This window comes from Anomaloglossus baeobatrachus, chromosome 2 (assembly GCF_048569485.1).
Source record: "Anomaloglossus baeobatrachus isolate aAnoBae1 chromosome 2, aAnoBae1.hap1, whole genome shotgun sequence".
Taxonomy (NCBI): Eukaryota; Metazoa; Chordata; class Amphibia; order Anura; family Aromobatidae; genus Anomaloglossus; species Anomaloglossus baeobatrachus.
In genome coordinates, this window is record NC_134354.1 from 521,961,155 (window position 1) to 521,981,899 (window position 20,745).

Consider the following 20,745-nt stretch of genomic DNA (forward strand, 5'->3'; position numbering starts at 1 on the left):
CATGTTGAATGGTTTCAGTTCTCCGATATTCCTTCGGATTGAATTTGCTTAAACCAGTTTATTGGCTTTCCTCCTTCTTGCTTTTGCACTAAAACTGAGGAGCCCGTGATCCCACGGGGGGTGTATAGCCAGAAGGGGAGGGGCCTTACACTTTTAAGTGTAATACTTTGTGTGGCCTCCGGAGGCAGTAGCTATACACCCAATTGTCTGGGTCTCCCAATTAGAGCTAGAAGAAAAGGAATTTACGGTAAGTAAACAAAATTCCCTTCTTTGTGAGATAATGACTTTTGGGTTGTTATTGGCTGTAAGACATAATCCTCAACATTAACAGAAATAAATACTTGAAATAGGTCAATTTGTTTGTAATGACTCTATATAATGTGTTTCACTTTTTGTATTGAATTACTGACATAAATTAACTTTTTGATGTTATTCTAATTTGAGAAGCACTTGTACACTGGTCCCTAACCTGTGGGTCGAGAGCCACATGTGGCTAGCGGGCCCATGATGTGTGGCTTGTGACAGGCTTCCAACTTTGGGTATAAGAACCAGGGCTATCAAACAGCTATGATGAGCAGGCCTCCAGATGATGACGTTTGTGACTAGCATCACATAGAAGAGCAGATATGAGAAGGGGTGAGGTAGGAATGCCTGGATCTTCGTATGCTGCCTAGGTGTTATTTCTGTGCAGAAACTTTGGCATTATACCAGTAATGTGGGCTCAAGTGTCACTTCTGTGAAGGTAGTTGGAACTGTATGTGGCTCACGACCCTCTTTCAGAGCTGAATGTGGCTGTCAAAGTCAGAAAGGTTGGGGACCTTTGCTGTAGACCATCAGCAATATATCGAAATACACGAAAACGGATCAGCAATCCAATAAAAATCCATATACTTTATTTCTTGCTGGTAAAAAATCCAGAATATTAAAACCATGCTGTTCTCTGATTTGTTTCTGGCATCTGTAGCCCTTAGTCATAGAGTGTGACTATGACTAAGGGCTACTGATGCCAGAAATGCGTCAGTTGACAGCATGTTAAAATATTCCGGATGTTTTAACCGCAAGAAATAAAGTATATGGACTTTTATTGGAGTGCTGATCTGCTTTCATATTATTTATTTCTCTGACGCCTCATTGGGGGACACAGGACCATGAGTGTTATGCTGCCTATCCATAGGAGGACACTAAGTAGATGCAAAAGCATAGCTCTTTCTCTGCAGTATACACCCCCTGGCCGGGCCAGGCAAGCCCAGTTTTAGCTTAGTGTCTGTAGGAGGCACTTCCTTTCAAGGTTTGTTATTTTTTGAGGGCGACTGTTTCCTTTTGGGACCGATCTCCCACTACCATCAACGGGCGGGAACGTGAAGTGTTGCCTACACATACCCCCTCCCGCGACGCTGGATCCTGGGCTGGACGACGGGTTCCACAGACACCGATTTTCCAAAGCCCAGGGTAGAGGCCTGTGCCCCTATAGCCCAATTCCTCAGCCCCTCTCTGCAGGCTCTGAGTTGAAGATGGCACCAATTCCTCAGCCCCTCTCTGCAGGCTCTGAGTTGAATATGACACCGACACAGCAAGCTGACTCTGCTATTTTCACTGCCTGGAAAGCAGTGTTTTAAGGTGAGATCCCCCCTGACTGGTTTCCCAGACAAAGGGAGAAAAGACGCTGCAGAGAAGGCTCCCAGGACATTTACAGTATTTATGTGCAAGGAGCAAGGATCCTGCACACACAGTGTTAACTTTCTCTAGCTTGCTGGCTGGAGGGGGAAGTTCTGCTGTTTGCAGAAAGTCTTGCAGATAATTTCCCGGCAGGGGGGAGTGCCCAGGGCTCAGGGACTCACGCTGTTTATCTGCTCTGTTTATTTGCTCTAGCAGAAAAGCCGGCTGATAACCACCACTGACAAGATGTGTGCTGACTGTAGGGAGAGGGAGGAAAACTCAGAAGTTCCCTTCCCGCCGTTTTTTTTTTTTTTTTTAATACCCACAGCAGGGGGGGCACACTGACTCATCTTCCCGCTCTTTTAACGATAAGCCCCCCTTCCCAGGAAAGCATGCGAAGATCTTCATATAGCTTAATCCTTCCTGAGGACAGGGCAATAGGCTGATTCGGGTAAGGTGCTTGCTTCACTTGCAGCTCTGCTGAGCATTGCTCCCCCTCCTGGCATACTCCTATTAGGAACATGCAGAATTCTAAGGGCACTAAGAGAGTGCTAAAGCCCACATACTCTATTATTCAGCCTGCACTACCTGCCACGCTGAGCTACCACGTAAACACACTTCTTCTCTCTGTGAGTCCTGTGCCCCTATAGCCCCCAAGACCCCCCTGCCACCACCGCCGCAACCGGCAGCCCAGAGCCTAGGGCCACCAGCCCACCAGAATGGGCACAGTTTCTGTCCCAATCCATGGAAAAACTGTCACAGAACCTGGTTCTGGCTACGCAATGTCGTCCTCCACACCCTTCTTGGTCCCTGGACGGAACGCAGCCTGAGGATACCCCTATGGAGGATCCTTCTGAGGTAATCCGGGCACATGCTTCACCGTTGCAGGGATCAGGAAAAGAGCACACGGCCGGGTGTCTCCAGCGGGCTCTCCCTTGGGAGCACACAGGGCAGGCTCTCCCACACGCTCCACGGCTTCTGAAGAGCTGGAGGAGGGAGAATGCTGTTTGTACCAAGAGGATTCCTTGGTTTCATCACCCCCAGATGGTCAAACTGCAATAGACTCACTTATAGCAGCAATCAACCAAACTCTGTATGTGGAGGATCCCCCATCCACTACCACTGACAATGCGGTCTCCTTTAAGAGGGCAAGGAGACCCCAAAAGGTTTTCGCTGATCACCCAGAGTTTCAGGATATCCTCACAAAGCAAAGGGAGAAGCCTGACAGGCGCTTTAGTAACCGAAAACTCATGGAGTCCCGGTACCCTTTTGCCTCACCTGCCCCTAAGGGCTGGGCCGATCCGCCCCCAGTCGACCCCCCGGTCTCCCGCCTTACCACAAAGACGCTCCTGTCTTTACCTGATGGTTCTTCCATCAAGGACCCGACAGACAGACAGGTCCTTGATGGAAGCACCTCGTCCGCTCTGCTTTTGAGGCTGCAGGTTCCTCCCTCTCGCCCTCCTTTGCCTCTGTTTGGGTCGCAAAGGCGATCTCGGTCTGGGCAGACTCGCTTAACACTTCGCTTGAGGAATCCCAGTTCACTCATACCTTAGGTAACAGGTAACAGCTCAAATTGGCGCTGCGGCGGAGTATTTCATCCAGGCCTCCATGGACGCTGCTACCTGCGCAGCGTTTGCCGCCTCAAATACCATAGCCATCCGTAGAGCTCTCTGGCTCCGACAATGGCGAGCGGACTCTGCCTCCAAGAAGTCTCTCACGGGCCTTACCCTTTTTTTTTCCAGACCGATTGTTTGGCGAACGTCTGGACAAGCTCATTTCTGACGCCACGGGAGGAAAGAGTACCTCCCTCCCCCAGCTGAAGTCCAGGACGTCATTCACCAGACGTCCACAGTCCTCGTTCCGCTCCGTTCGGAACTCATTTGGTTGGTCAACATCCTGTGCTGTCCCCGCCACCAGCCGCGGACTACGCAGGGACCGACCTTCTCAGCTCTCCCCGAAACCCACTTCGTCATGGCAGCCTAGACCGAAATAGTCCATGACTGGGGAAACTCGGCTACGACATTTTCCCCCCTCATGACTCCTTTGGCGCCCCGGAAGACACACTCATTGTAGGAGGTCGACTGCGGCTCTTTCAACACATCTGGGCTGCCGCCTCAGACGACAAATGGGTGTGAGACCTTGTGTCTTCCGGTTACCTCATAGAATTTCGGACCCGACTCCCGAGTCGGTTCTTTCTCTCAAACCCCCAAAGACTCGAAAACAACAAAGTTTTTTTCTCAGCAATCCACTCGCTCCAAACGGCAGGAGTGATAATACCTGTCCCAGATGACGAGAAGCTCGAGGGTTTTTATTCCAACCTCTTTGTGGTCCCTAAAAAGGATGGGTCAGTTCGACCCATCCTGGACCTCAAACACCTAAACAAACATGTGCACGTACGGAGATTCAGAATGGAGCCCCTAAGGTCCAATATTGCATCCATGGTCGAAGGGGAATTCCTCGCCTCCATAGACATCAAGGACGCGTACCTACACATACCCATCGCCCTAGATCACCAAAAGTTCCTCCGCTTTGCAATTCAGGACTCCCACTTTTAATTCGTAGCTCTACCCTTCGGCCTTGCCACCGCACCAAGGCTCTTCACCAAAGTCATGCCGGCCGCCATGAGCGTCTTTCACGCCAGGGGAGTAGTCGTTCTCCCTTACTTGGACGACCTCCTCATCAAGGCCCCCTCCTTCCGCGACTGCTCAACCAGCGTACAGATCACTGTGGACACCCTATCCCGCTTAGGGTGGCTAGTGAATCTGGACAAATCATCCCCGATCCCATCACGATCCATCACCTTCCTGGGCATGTCCCTGGACACCCGTCGGGGCTTGATCCTTCTCCCTCAGGACAAGGCGTTCGCTCTTCAACGAGCGGTACGCTGCCTTCTACGTCCTCCATCTCGCTCTATTCGATTCAGCTTGAAAGTGCTCGGCAGGATGGTGGCGGCTATGGAAGCAGTACCCTTTGCTCAACTGCACCTCCGCCCACTGCACCTAGCCCTTCTAGCAGCCTGGGACAAGAGCCCCTTCTCCCTGGACAGACATCTTCACCTGACGCCTTCAGTCAGGTACGCACTCCGCTAGTGGCTTCTATCGCTGGTGGCTTGGTTCTCTATCGAAGGGGAGATCTTTTCTCCCAGTGAGCTGGCTGGTCCGGACTATGGACGCTAGCCTCCTAGGCTGGGGAGCAGTGTACCGGCACCACACTGCTCAAGGACGTTGGACGCCCCAGGAGTCTTTCCTTCCCATCAACATCCTGGAACGCCGCGCGATCTTCCTCGCGCTCAGAGCGGTCTGCCCTCTGCTGGCGGGTCGTCAGATTTGCGTCCAATCGGACAATGCGACAGTTGTAGCCTATATCAATCGGCAGGGGGGCACCCGCAGCAAAGCGGCTTATCTCGAGGCCCACAAGATACTCAGCTGGGCCGAATCGACGGGATCAGTGATATCAGCGGTACACATACCGGGGGTAGAGAACTGGGCAGCAGACTTTGAGTCGCCAAGGCCTGGCTGCCGGAGAATGATCTCTCCACCCAGATGTGTTTACACATCTGCACTCGCTGGGGCACACCAGACGTGGACCTAATGGCCTCAAGGTTGAATGCAAAGGTACCCGCGTTCATAGCCAGGTCACGCGACCCGCAGTCCATCGGCGCGGATGCTCTAGTCTACTCCTGGCACCACTTCCGCCTGCCTTACATATTTCCACCTCTACCCCTGCTGCCGCGGGTAATCAGGAAGATCAAGGCAGAGGGAGTCCCGGTGATACTGATAGCACCGGACTGGCCCAGGCGCGCCTGGTACGCCGAATTACTACAAATGCTCACAGCCGCACCGTGGCGCCTTCCAGACATCCCAGACTTGCTGACCCAAGGGCCCATTTCCCATCAGAACTCCAGAGCCCTGAAGCTGACGGCATGGCCATTGAGACCTGGGTATTAACAAGAGCGGGATTCTCCCACGCGGTTATTGCCACCATGATCAGCGCCCGAAAGCCTGCTTCATCCCGCATTTACCACCGTACGTGGAAAATCTTCCTTTCATGGTGCAGGGAGACTAACGTCCAGCCTATGCCTCTGGCCATCCCCAGAATTCTCGACTTTCTACAGTCTGGCTTGCAAGCGGGGTTGGCTCTCAGTTCCCTAACCCCTTCACGACCATGGACGGATATATCCGTCATGGAGCGTGTCCCGTTAAGCCCCGCCCATGGCGGCGGTCGTCACACATATCAGCTGTTTTCAACATTAACCCCTTAAATCTTGCTGCCAAAGTCTGGCAGCAAGATCTAAATGCGCGCGGCCATGTTTTTTACTTACCGCCGCCCCCACCGGAAGTCACGTGCGTGATCAAGTGACTATCAGTGGTTGCCATCGTAGCACAGGGTCATGTGATGACGCCTGCAGCTATGTTGTTTCACTTTCGTTTTCCCTCGGCACGGAACAGAGGGAAAAAGAAAGTGACTGTATCTGCTGTTTACAGCTGTGATCAGCAGATGGATAATAGCGATCGGATTGCTGATCGCTATAGCCCCCTAGGGGGACTAGTAAAATAAAAAAAAAGTAAAAAGAAAAGTTTTAAAAAATAAAAAAAAACAAAAAACCTAAAAGTTCAAATCACCCCCCTTTTCCCCCATTGAAAATTAAAGGGTTAAAAAATAAATAAATATACCCATATTTTGGTATTGCCGCGTTCAGAAATGCCCGATCTATCAAAATATAAAATCAATTAATCTGATTGGTAAACGGCGTAGTGGCAAAAAAATTCCAAACGCCAAAATTACGTTTTTTGGTCGCCGCAAGTTTTACGCAAAATGCAATAACAGGCGATCAAAACGTAGCATCTGCGCAAAAATGGTACCATTAGAAACGTCAGCTCGAGACGCAAAAAATAAGCCGTCACTGAGCCATAGATCCCAAAAAAGAACGCTACGTGTTTCGGAAAATGGCGCAAAACGTGCGCCACTTTTATTGGACAAACTTGTGAATTTTTTTAACCCCTTAGATACAAGTAAACCTATACATGTTTGGTGTCTACAAACTCGCACCGACCTCAGGCATCATACCCACACATCACTTTTACCATATAGTGAACACCGTGAATAAAACATCCCAAAAACTATTGTGCCATCACACTTTTTTTGCAATTTTTCCGCATTTGGAATTTTTTTGCTGTTTTCCAGTACACCATATGGTAAAACTTATGGTTTCATTTAAAAGTACAACTTGTCCCGCAAAAAACAAGCCCTCATATGGCAAGATTGACGGAAAAATAAAAAAGTTACGGCTCTCGGAAGAAGGGGAGCAAAAACGGAAAGTGCCCCGGGGCTGAAGGGGTTAAAGGGCAGGTCTCAGCTCTCTCAAACTTCTACCAATGCCGCCTGGCTCAAAAAACGCAAGTCAAGACCTTCCTCCAGGGCGTTTCCCACCTAGTTCCCCCGTACACACGACCGCTGGAACCATGAGACCTCAACCTCGTTCTGGACGGTCTCCAGAGGTCTCCCTTTGAACCCCTCAAGGAATCCTCCCTTGCTCTTCTGTTCTGGAAGGTAACATTCTTAGTGGCAATTACGTCCATCAGACGGGTTTCGGAGCTGGCAGCACTCTCTTGCCGCGAGCCTTTTCTGATCTTTCACCAGGACAAGGTGGTTCTGCGCCCCCTTCCGGATTTCCTTCCAAAGGTTCTTACCCCGTTTCATTTGAACGAGGACATTGTCCTGCCTTCCTTTTGTCCACACCCGGTTCATAGGGTGGAAAGGTCTCTGCATTCGTTAGACCTCGTCAGAGCTCTCAGATATTACATATCCAGGACAGCCCCCTTTAGGAAAACGGACTCTTTGTTTGTCATTGTCCTGAGGGGCCTAAGAAGGGACAGGTAGCTTCAAAGGCGACGCTGGCTCACTGGATTCGCTCTGCGATCCAGGAAGTCTACCGCTTGCAACTCAAGCCCATTCCTAGTGGGCTACGGGCTCATTCCACGCGAGCAGTTGGAGCTTCGTGGGACATTCAGCATCAGGCTTCAGTGGAACAGGTGTGTAAGGCTGTGACCTGGTCTAGCCTACATACGTTTTCAAAGCATTACAGAGTCCGTACCCAGGTTTCAACTGAGGCAAATCTGGGTAGGAAAATTCTGAAAATGGCAGTAGGGCACCTCTCTCAGTAGGCGCTCCAGGCTGTCTGGGACTGGTTCCTAGTCCTTGGGTTGTGTTGTCTTCTTTTGTTTCCCACCCATGGACTGCTTTAGGACGTCCCATGGTCCTGTGTCCCCCAATGAGGCGTCAGAGAAAAACGGATTTTTGTGTACTCACCGTAAAATCGTTTTCTCTTAGCCATCATTGGTGGACACACCACCCACCCTGTTGCCCTGTTGGGCCTTGGTTCTCTCAGTACCTTATTAGGTTATGACTCTTTTTTTTCTCATGTTCCTCTGTTGAGGTAAGTTTTTACTGTTTTTTTTCTCCTACTGCTTGTGTACTAAAACTGAGCTTGCCTGGCCCAGCCAGGGGGTGTATACTGCAGAGGAGGAGCTATGCTTTTGCATCTACTTAGTGTCCTCCTATGGATAGGCAGCATAACACCCATGGTCCCGTGTCCCCCAATGATGGCTAAGAGAAAACAATTTTATGGTGAGTACACAAAAATCCGTTTTTTAGTATTTTACAGCATTATGAGGAGATTTTAAGCAACAATCCCATTACTGGGGACATTCTCTGGCTGGAACACAGTTAAGAAATTAGAATGAACAAAATATTTTAAAAAAATTAAACTTTAATAAATTAATCATAAATAAAAAAATAATTTTACATACATTTGTATTAAACATTTTCACATTCATATTTATTTGCAGTACCTGGGGAAGGCTCTCTATAGTCTTATGGAGCAGAGCTGTTGTGCTCCATCAGTAAGCTCCTAAGCTGATCAGTGGAGCTGCTGTATGTTGGATCACCAGCAATCTATTATTAATGACTTCCTTATGATAGAGCTTTAATAACATAGTGCAAAACCTCTCTAATCATAACAACTTCTACTTTGTAGCCCCCCTTGTGAAGATGAAGCAAGCCTTAACAAAGCTAAAGCAGGAGAACGTACAAATGGACATTAGGATTGGGGTTGTAGAGAATACGCTGCTTCAATCAAAACTAAAAGAAAAATCAAACATGACCAGGGACATGCATGCCGCAGTTATTCCAGAATCTTCGATTGGAGACTATTAATTTTGAAGAATATATACTGTATATATTTCCCGCTATTACACAAAATAAAAATCTGTCTATAAATATTTATAAATATATATTTTTTACATACATGTTTTCTTTTTCCCCATTCAATCTATAAAGTTTAAAGATTTTGTTCATTTTAGCAGGCAGATCTGACATGACAGTTACTTTTTGTGTTACCCAGCCATTTACTTTCCCTCAACATGTGCATACAGCAGTACGTTTTGTGTTTATCACATGCACTATTGAACAGGCTGCAATGGGCGATGTGTGTATCCTGTTCTAAAAGTAGAACTTAGGCTAGGTACACATTGCATTGGTGCCCCCTCTCAAATGCATAGGCTCAAAATATGGAGGTATGTGCCTGACATTGGCTAGAGTCAAGATGGAAGCCAGTGTAAAGTATACCACATGAAATGCATTTCTTTACAGAGGGTCCTCTGTAAAGGGAAATGCAGTACTGCGATTTTCTATACAGTTAATCTAACACTTATACAGTAGCTACAGCCTAGTCGCAGGTCCAACATACAGACGTTTGGCCACAGTCTGGTGAATCGGGGCCTGTGGAAACATTACAGTATATGTTGGGTAAAGCTCCACATCTAAACTGTAGGCTAACTGCACATACGCAATGTATACCTTGCTTAGGGTACAGTATAGTGGTAGAGTGAAAGCCTTAGGGCAGAGTCACACGGCTGCATGACTCGTTTGAGGATCGCATTGCAATACTTGGGCTGGTCGATGGCTCTCCTGACCCAAACATGACAGCTGCATAGAGATACATATTGACACGCTCCGGTCCGGAGAGCCGCCGACCAGTCTGAGTATTGCAGTGTGAACCTCGGGCCACCCTGTGATTGTGCCGTTATTTGTAGATACTATCCTAATTTATATTTTTGGGGAGGATTGTAGAAAATGTACTTATTCTCATTTGTTGTAATTCTGCTTTTCATGTAATTTTGTACGTGTTGTTAATAAATCTATTTTAAATTATGTTGTGTCCAAATAACATTCTTTTTGGTATAAATGAGATACAACAAGTTTTATGTAAATATCGTAAAAAATGCGTAGTCAAAGTCACCCTACTTGGTGCCACCCGTTTTGGATTTAGCACTGCTTTCCCCATGCCACTGTAGTAGCAGTCTTGGAGGCAGGAGGAACTGAATGCTGATGTGAGCAAAGGAGCCAGCTGGAGGTATACAGGGACATCAGATAGGGTGACAATTCACGAGAAATATACACTCAATTTCCAACAGCAGAGTGGCGGAACACTGTAAGGCCTGGCTATATTGGGAGGACCCCTTTAAACAAGCTAGCTTGTAATGGGCGGGTAGGTGCTAATCTAGGGGCTTCCCATAATCTGCAGATTCTCTCTATTGATGTTTTACTTTATACATATCTCTGACCCAGACTGGCTTTTGTTGTACAAGTAAAGTTGTAGTGTGGTTATTTATGGATGTTAGAGTCCGTAGGAAAAGTGTAATGTACCTTTAAAGCAAAAGCTCTAAAATTATTGGTCTTTTGGCAGAAAAATAAAAATAGCACTAAAAAGATGAATAAATATCCTTCAAAAATTAAGTATTAGTTACAGAAAAGATGGGCTGCAGTGTGTACATTGCCCAGGCCAAAAGTAATACTTTAACTGTATCCTGGTAGAGTATTAGTTTTTGGCCTGGGTAATGTACACACTGCAGCCCAACTTTGCTTTTGGCAGAAAAAAAATAAACCTGGATAAAGCGCAGTGTCCTATGTAACCAAAACAAAATTAACTGGAATGTTAATATCTCCGGAATCAGTCTTGATAGTTTTATGTAAAAAAAAATACTTAAGCCCCTATTCATTAAGACTGAAATAATATGTGCCAAACTAATTAGGAGGCATGCATCTCTTAATAAATTTGGAACAAGTTAAGGCTGCTTTACCCACAACAATATTGCTAGCGATCTCGTTACCGATGTAACACGCCAGATCGCAGATACGATTGCCGAGATCGCACGTGTGACCGGCGCTACAAAAAACGACCTATGTGCGATCTTGGCAAATCGTATCTGCGATCTGGCGTGTTACATCGTTAACGAGATCGCTAGAAATATTGCTGTGTGTAAAGCACCCTTTACAATTGCCATGCTTTGCCAGAAATGTATTCTAGTCAGGGGCAGGCGTATTTTGTGGCTTAGTTTATGCCACTTTCTGGTATAAATTATATTGAATTTATAAGGTGGGTTTGGTCATGCCCAATCCCCCCTCAGTTTTGAAAAAGCTGGACACGACTGCTGTAAAACTGACAAGATTTCTAAAGTGCAATATCGAGTTGAACAAAAAAAATTGCAACATAAACTGCTTGATACATTCGGGTATTGGTTTCTGTTTAAACAGACCCGCTCCTGTTAGGAGATTGTGTGCCATGCCGGGTGATACCGATGCGAGACGCGTACGAGTCACATGCAAGTGGAATCATACCCTTATAGGTAACCTACATTTAACCTGTTAAAACAGAATCTAAGTTTTTGATTCCTAAGTTTAGAGCAGCATGTTTTAGGGAGACAGACCCTGATTCCCAGCGATGTATCCCTTACTCCGCTGCCTGCTGCAGTTTTGAGAAAATCATTATTTTATCTGCTGCAGATCTTGCAGTTCTCTGAATGTTGAGCTCTGTATAACACTACTGATTGACAGATGTATGTATATACTGTGCAAAGGCAGAATACTTCCAATCAGTACTGAGGATGGGATTATACAGCGCTCATGAAGCAGGTTTTCTAGTTCCATAATGACAGTCTCCTACTGCTAAACAGGGATTTTATTAAAACTACAGCAAGCAGCACAGAAAGTGACACATCACTGGAATCAGGGTCTCTGTACATTATGGTGCTCTCCTTTTAGGTGACAAAACCTGGTGACAGATTCCCTTTGAGGCCCCATACAGATTAGACTATTAACAAAAGAAAACCGGAGTTACTCGATTAGTTGTTGGGAAGTGTTTAGAACAAATTCTGAACAGTGCCTGAACAATAGATGTCTGAACATCTATTACATTACCTATTACATCTACTGATGGCTGTGTTGGTGTATGTTTCACCTTGATACTGTAAGTGTAGATATCTTCTGTTTGGCTATCCACTCCTGACTAAACACTGAAGTATTCATACCAGATACCGCTATGAAGGAAAAGGGGAAAAGTCCAGCTCACCAAAGACTGACCTGCTGGTAGTATTTAGAATCCTGCGCACGGAATATGGCTCGGCAACCATCCAGTATAAAAATAAGAAAGGAGTTTCCAGCGCCAAGGATAAAGTATAAAATCCTTTTTTATTGAATGACAAGCAGTAAAAATCCAGCAGGTACCATATAAATGTCAGAAAAAATGCAGAACAACGCGTTTCGACGCTTCAGGTCTTAGTCATGTTCTGACTTTAAGTGTGACCAGCTCCCTTTTATCGGATCCCTCCTCCACTAATTATAATCACACGTGTAGGTTTACTCAAGGCAACTCCTCACATAGTAATTGCAAGAGATCCGAAAAAATAGGAGTATACAATGGTAAATTCGTATGGATGAAACATAAACATAGAACAACATAGGACAGAAATATAAAATCACATACATGTTAAAAAACTGTGGACCGATTCCCCTTAATGGATAATATAAGTTCAATATATAATAGTCCAACAAATCACTCAATATATCAGCATATATGTGGCTTACATATCCTAGATGGAAAAAGGTTTTATTAAGAATTAAATTGATATTAAAGATCAAATTTATGTTTAATGCATCATATCAATTTTATATACCATATAAATAGCATGCAAGTAGTGCAATGTATTGAAAAAAGTATATTGCACATTAATCCAAATTTTCATAATTATTTTAGAGGAATAAATTCCGTAATTTTATAGGTATAAGCATGTAAGTGAAAAAACGCATAGTATAGATTAGGGTGTAAGTTATGTTAACCTCACTGAACACAGTCCTGATATAATAAGAAAAGAGCAGGATCCGGTTATATTTAGTAGTGTAATATCAGATCCTGCCGGTTATTCAAACCTTCTGGATGTCTGGTATTAAGGGTGAAGATCCAGAAGGATTCCCTGTTTAGTAGTTTCCTTCTGTGATCTCCACCCCTGATCGGTCTGTGTATCTGTTCAACACCCATGAATTGGAAACCACTAACGTCACCCTTATGCACTAGGGCAAAGTGTTTAGATACCGCAGATATAGCAATTGCGTTCTGTTTAAAGACATCAGAAAGATGTCTTCTGATTCTGACTTTCAAAGGACCCGTCGTACAACCTGTATATTGAATATTGCAAAACTTGCATGTTATTAAATATACAACAAAAGTCGCATTACAATTAAAGTATTTATGTGAAATATTTTTTGATTTGAAGTAGACTGAAAGGTTTTTCCCTTTTGTGCATGGCTACACGCTTTGCATTTATTTGCACCACATTTGTAAAAACCTTTCAGGGTGATCCAAGAAGATCCCTCCCTGTGATCAATATCGCTCAAAAAAAGACTTGGAGAGAGAATGGTACCAAGGGTAGGAGCTCGTTTAGCAACACATTTGATATTATTTTTTGTTACTTGTTTCAAAATTGGGTCCTCACCAAGTATAGGTAGATATTTTTTCACTATTTTAGTAACAAGATCATATTGTTTACTATAATTGGTAGAAAAAACAATATTGTTATTTTGTTTCAATTTGCTTTTATTTTTATTTGAGTTTTTATATAGTAAATCTGATCTATTTATTTGTGCTACTATTGATTTAGCTCGGTTGAGGACCCAGTTAGGGTACCCTCTATCTGAAAGTCTATCACAAATTAGAGCTTCTTCCTTAAAATAGTCACTAGGTTGGGAACAATTTCGTTTCGTTCTAATTAATTCTCCCACAGGAATATTATGTTTGGTCTGTAAGTGATGACATGAGTCTGCTGTTAGGATGGAATTGGTGGCAGTGGGTTTACGATATGGTTTAATAATAACCCTATCTGTGTTTTCAGTACATAGTGTAATGTCCAAAAAATTCATAGTTGCCACATGATGAGACGATGTAAATTTTAAATTAAAATGGTTATCATTAATGTAGAGGAGAAATTCTTGTATGGTGTCAACTGGACCCGACCATATTATGAGCAGGTCGTCCAGATATCTGCCGTACCATTGCAGGCATCCGGAAAACCTGTTCTGGTCAGTATATAAAAAATCTTCCTCCCACTTCGCCATTACAATATTTGCAAGCGAGGGGGAGAAACTGGCCCCCATGCTAACTCCTCTACACTGTAGATAAAAAATTCTATCAAATGAAAAATAGTTGTGGTTCAAAAGAATATCAACTGAGGAAACTATGAAATCTTTGAGACAAGTGTCATAATCGCTGAACCTATCTAGATGTTGGGATAGGCAGCGTAATGCAACATTATGAGGAATAGACGGATATAAAGATATTACGTCACATGATAGCCACAAAAAATGATTTTTCCACTCATATCCATCCAATGCTCTTACTACTTCTTTTGTATCCCTGATGTAGCCTGGTAAATCCGGGATCAAAGGTTGAAGAAACTGGTCTATCCAGCCTCCCAAATTTTCTCCCAGTGACCCAATACCCGAAACAATCGGTCGTAATGGGGGAGGGAAAAGATTTTTATGAATCTTTGGGAGGCAATGGTAGATTGGAACGACAGGGTTTTTATTAAACAAAAATTCTTTTGTTTTGTCATTAATGGCACCAGTACAGTTACCTTCCTCCAAATTTTTTAATAATATATTGTTGTAATGTTTAGTTGGATCACCATTCAATTCAATATACGTATCAGGATCCTGTAGGTCCTGTAATACTAATTTTCTGTATAGACCTGAGTTCAGTAAGACAATGGCCCCCCTTTGTCCGCCTCCCTTATTATAATATCAGAATTAGTCCTCAATTCCTTGAGGGCCAATCTTTCCCGATGGCTCAAATTATCTCTGGGAGGGACCATTGTCTCACTCAACACGATAAGGTCCTTAACAATAAGCTCCTGGAATAAATCCAGAATTTGGGGTCGTGATTGAATAGGATAATATTCCTTATTTGGAAGAATATTAAGGAATATAAGGAATATTATCCTATTCAATCACGACCCCAAATTCTGGATTTATTCCAGGAGCTTATTGTTAAGGACCTTATCAAGTTGAGTGAGACAATGGTCCCTCCCAGAGATAATTTGAGCCATCGGGAAAGATTGGCCCTCAAGGAATTGAGGACTAATTCTGATATTATAATAAGGGAGGCGGACAAAGGGGGGGCCATTGTCTTACTGAACTCAGGTCTATACAGAAAATTAGTATTACAGGACCTACAGGATCCTGATACGTATATTGAATTGAATGGTGATCCAACTAAACATTACAACAATATATTATTAAAAAATTTGGAGGAAGGTAACTGTACTGGTGCCATTAATGACAAAACAAAAGAATTTTTGTTTAATAAAAACCCTGTCGTTCCAATCTACCATTGCCTCCCAAAGATTCATAAAAATCTTTTCCCTCCCCCATTACGACCGATTGTTTCGGGTATTGGGTCACTGGGAGAAAATTTGGGAGGCTGGATAGACCAGTTTCTTCAACCTTTGATCCCGGATTTACCAGGCTACATCAGGGATACAAAAGAAGTAGTAAGAGCATTGGATGGATATGAGTGGAAAAATCATTTTTTGTGGCTATCATGTGACGTGATATCTTTATATCCGTCTATTCCTCATAATGTTGCATTACGCTGCCTATCCCAACATCTAGATAGGTTCAGCGATTATGACACTTGTCTCAAAGATTTCATAGTTTCCTCAGTTGATATTCTTTTGAACCACAACTATTTTTCATTTGATAGAATTTTTTATCTACAGTGTAGAGGAGTTAGCATGGGGGCCAGTTTCTCCCCCTCGCTTGCAAATATTGTAATGGCGAGGTGGGAGGAAGATTATTTATATACTGACCAGAACAGGTTTTCCGGATGCCTGCAATGGTACGGCAGATATCTGGACGACCTGCTCATAATATGGTCGGGTCCAGTTGACACCATACAAGAATTTCTCCTCTACATTAATGATAACCATTTTAATTTAAAATTTACATCGTCTCATCATGTGGCAACTATGAATTTTTTGGACATTACACTATGTACTGAAAACACAGATAGGGTTATTATTAAACCATATCGTAAACCCACTGCCACCAATTCCATCCTAACAGCAGACTCATGTCATCACTTACAGACCAAACATAATATTCCTGTGGGAGAATTAATTAGAACGAAACGAAATTGTTCCCAACCTAGTGACTATTTTAAGGAAGAAGCTCTAATTTGTGATAGACTTTCAGATAGAGGGTACCCTAACTGGGTCCTCAACCGAGCTAAATCAATAGTAGCACAAATAAATAGATCAGATTTACTATATAAAAACTCAAATAAAAATAAAAGCAAATTGAAACAAAATAACAATATTGTTTTTTCTACCAATTATAGTAAACAATATGATCTTGTTACTAAAATAGTGAAAAAATATCTACCTATACTTGGTGAGGACCCAATTTTGAAACAAGTAACAAAAAATAATATCAAATGTGTTGCTAAACGAGCTCCTACCCTTGGTACCATTCTCTCTCCAAGTCTTTTTTTGAGCGATATTGATCACAGGGAGGGATCTTCTTGGATCACCCTGAAAGGTTTTTACAAATGTGGTGCAAATAAATGCAAAGCGTGTAGCCATGCACAAAAGGGAAAAACCTTTCAGTCTACTTCAAATCAAAAAATATTTCACATAAATACTTTAATTGTAATACGACTTTTGTTGTATATTTAATAACATGCAAGTTTTGCAATATTCAATATACAGGTTGTACGACGGGTCCTTTGAAAGTCAGAATCAGAAGACATCTTTCTGATGTCTTTAAACCGAACGCAATTGCTATATCTGCGGTATCTAAACACTTTGCCCTAGTGCATAAGGGGGACGTTAGTGGTTTCCAATTCATGGGTGTTGAACAGATACACAGACCGATCAGGGGTGGAGATCACAGAAGGAAACTACTAAACAGGGAATCCTTCTGGATCTTCACCCTTAATACCAGACATCCAGAAGGTTTGAATAACCGGCAGGATCTGATATTACACTACTAAATATAACCGGATCCTGCTCTTTTCTTATTATATCAGGACTGTGTTCAGTGAGGTTAACATAACTTACACCCTAATCTATACTATGCGTTTTTTCACTTACATGCTTATACCTATAAAATTACGGAATTTATTCCTCTAAAATAATTATGAAAATTTGGATTAATGTGCAATATACTTTTTTCAATACATTGCACTACTTGCATGCTATTTATATGGTATATAAAATTGATATGATGCATTAAACATAAATTTGATCTTTAATATCAATTTAATTCTTAATAAAACCTTTTTCCATCTAGGATATGTAAGCCACATATATGCTGATATATTGAGTGATTTGTTGGACTATTATATATTGAACTTATATTATCCATTAAGGGGAATCGGTCCACAGTTTTTTAACATGTATGTGATTTTATATTTCTGTCCTATGTTGTTCTATGTTTATGTTTCATCCATACGAATTTACCATTGTATACTCCTATTTTTTCGGATCTCTTGCAATTACTATGTGAGGAGTTGCCTTGAGTAAACCTACACGTGTGATTATAATTAGTGGAGGAGGGATCCGATAAAAGGGAGCTGGTCACACTTAAAGTCAGAACATGACTAAGACCTGAAGCGTCGAAACGCGTTGTTCTGCATTTTTTCTGACATTTATATGGTACCTGCTGGATTTTTACTGCTTGTCATTCAATAAAAAAGGATTTTATACTTTATCCTTGGCGCTGGAAACTCCTTTCTTATAGATACCGCTATGAGTGTGCCCCATTACCTTCCATACAAGTTTCGACACAGACAGCAGAGATCCCCTGTGCAATATTAGTATATGGGTTCCCTCCTATGCCATAGCTCATCAGAAAACACCCGATTAGGTCTCCAACAATCCTACCAGCTATCCTGAGCTCTGAAGTTTATTTGCTCATGATGACCCTAACATGTTATCTAACTGATACTAGGAAACTGTTTGAATGATTGACACTGGGCCCCCCTCACTTATTGGCTGCAAGATTATCCGCCTTCCTAATTGTACCAAATTTACTTGCTCTTGCTGCAATTCAAATTAATTTTCTTGTGAACAAACATTTATTAACAAAGTAACAGTAGCAATAACGATCACAAGAATAAGTGCCACGGCAATCGGCCATCTCTTCCTACCTGTAAAAAAAATGAGAATGTTTAGAGAATTGGTACTAACTTATATGAATTAATAATATCAAAGATTAAACCCACAAAAAGAAATGCAAACACCAGTCAGATAAGATACACCATACAAAGGGACCACATAGTGTTAAAGGGGGACTATAGATAATGTCTGATGAAATACTTAATTAACCTTTAAACTGTAGGGGATTGTGGGAGATGACCAACGAAATGCACCATCTACCTTAAGCCTGCTTTACACATTGCAATTTCGCATACGATATCGTATGCAATTTGCAACGCCCCCATCGTATGTGTGGCATGTTGAATTTGTTGAACGTGCCGCACAAACTATTAACCCCCGTACTTACACGTACTTACCCGTCCATACGACCTCGAAGTGGGCGGCGAACATCTACTTCCTGGAGTGGGAGGGACGTTCGGCGTCACATCGACGTCAGGCGGCAGCCGGCCAATAGAAGCGGAGGGGCGGAGATGAGCGGGACGTAACATCCCGCCCACCTCCTTCCTTCCGCATTGTCGGCGGGAGCCGCGGACGGAGGTAAGCTGTCGTTCAATGTTCCCGGGGTGTCACACACTGCGATGTGTGCTGCCTCGGGAACATTGCACAACCGCACGTTCAATCTTTGAGGGATGAACGACGTGCATGCGATGAACGGATTTTCGTTCAATCGCAATTGCACGGAGGTTTTACACGCTACAATCATACTTACGATGCCGGAGGTGCGTCACGACGTGACCCTGCCGACACATGGTAAGATTTATTGTAGCATGTAAAGCGGCCTTTACATAAGCTTGTTCAGATGTATGCACGTGACATAGATCTAAGATGGCCGCTGCATTCTGCCGACTACACCCTACCCTGGTATGCAAGGAATGTCCAGGAGAAAGAAGATCACTGGATAAGGGTGGACTCACAGGAACGTATGTAAAAACGGTCCCATTCTCGTCCAGGAGAGTAGGACGATTTTTTTTTCTCACTTGTCATCAGTGTGCTCTCAGTATGCTGTCCGTGTGCTTTCAGTGTAAAATGTATTTATTTCTCAGCAGCTATTAGTCATTTACAGTGTTGTGTGCTACATGATAGAATTGCATCCATAAAAACGAACGTCACTAGGATGGTCCGTGTGTCGTCCGTTTTTTTTCTCACATCCATTGACTTGTATTGGCGAGTCTCAGACGTTTTCAGGATACAATCGCAGCATGTTGCGACTTTTCTCGCATCAAGAATCTGGATATGAGAAAACCTGACCAACTGCTCTCCCTCATTGACTAACATTGGTCAGAGTGCAACACGTCCGATTCATACACTCGTGTGAGTGTACCCTAAGGTGAAAACCTAGGATCAACCAATTACCAGAGGACACATCTACACATGCTTGCTGAGAGCTGACCACAGCTGCCTTTCCTGTCTATATAAACCAATTGTTAAATAAAGTAGTAGGAGCTGCACCCTTCTCTGATCAAGGAGAGGTTTAAATCTGACTATCTGGCGTCATTCTTTTACACATGCACCTGATCCACATCAATTAGACCAGGAGCAGGCAGTGTCCACCCTAAAAATAATAAGTGTAAAACCTATTAAAAAACAAGTTAAATGGGGATTTTATATATATATATATATATATATATATATATATATATATATATATATATATATATATATATATATATATATATAATATACAGTGCCTACAAGTAGTATTCAACCCCCTGCAGATTTAGCAGGTTTGATAAGATGCAAATAAGTTAGAGCCTGCAAACTTCAAACAAGAGCAGGATTTATTAACAGATGCATAAATCTTACAAACCAACAAGTTATGTTGCTCAGTTAAATTTTAATAAATTTTCAACATAAAAGTGTGGGTCAATTATTATTCAACCCCTAGGTTTAATATTTTGTGGAATAACCCTTGTTTGCAATTACAGCTAATAATCGTCTTTTATAAGACCTGATCAGGCCGGCACAGGTCTCTGGAGTTATCTTGGCCCACTCCTCCATGCAGATCTTCTCCAAGTTATCTAGGTCCTTTGGGTGTCTCATGTGGACTTTAATCTTGAGCTCCTTCCACAAGTTTTCAATTGGGTTAAGGTCAGGAGACTGACTAGGCCACTGCAACACCTTGATTTTTTTCCCTCTTGAACCAGGCCTTGGTTTTCTTGGCTGTGTGCTTTGGGTCGTTGTCTTGTTGGAAGATGAAATGACGACCCATCTTAAGATCCTTGATGGAGGAGCGGAGGTTCTTGGCCAAAATCTCCAGGTAGGCCGTGCTATCCATCTTCCCATGGATGCGGACCAGATGGTCAGGCCCCTTGGCTGAGAAACAGCCCCACAGCATGATGCTGCCACCACCATGCTTGACTGTAGGGATGGTATTCTTGGGGTCGTATGCAGTGCCATCCAGTCTCCAAACGTCACGTGTGTGGTTGGCACCAAAGATCTCGATCTTGGTCTCATCAGACCAGAGAACCTTGAACCAGTCTGTCTCAGAGTCCTCCAAGTGATCATGAGCAAACTGTAGACGAGCCTTGACATGATGCTT

At 43.4% G+C, this 20,745-nt stretch overlaps 2 protein-coding genes across 4 annotated transcripts in view; one reads left to right on the forward strand and one right to left on the reverse strand.

Annotated features, from left to right (window-relative positions):
• Positions 1 to 9,867, forward strand: part of IFT57 (intraflagellar transport 57) — a 66,712-nt gene extending 56,845 nt beyond the window's left edge. Inside the window, exon 12 of the mRNA XM_075336573.1 lies at positions 8,693 to 9,867. Coding sequence (XP_075192688.1) covers positions 8,693 to 8,871 — 179 coding nt within the window. The 3' untranslated portion in view covers positions 8,872 to 9,867. The remainder of the gene's footprint in view (positions 1 to 8,692) is intronic.
• The window catches only part of HHLA2 (HHLA2 member of B7 family), a 176,295-nt gene that overhangs the window by 89,135 nt on the left and 66,415 nt on the right, over positions 1 to 20,745 (reverse strand). The window contains exon 6 of one of the 3 annotated variants that reach the window (XM_075336575.1): positions 17,765 to 18,196. The exons of the other annotated variants lie outside the window; for them this stretch is intronic. Coding sequence (XP_075192690.1) covers positions 18,102 to 18,196 — 95 coding nt within the window. The 3' untranslated portion in view covers positions 17,765 to 18,101. Of the gene's footprint in view, positions 1 to 17,764; positions 18,197 to 20,745 lie in introns of those variants that run through there. 3 annotated transcript variants of the gene reach the window in all.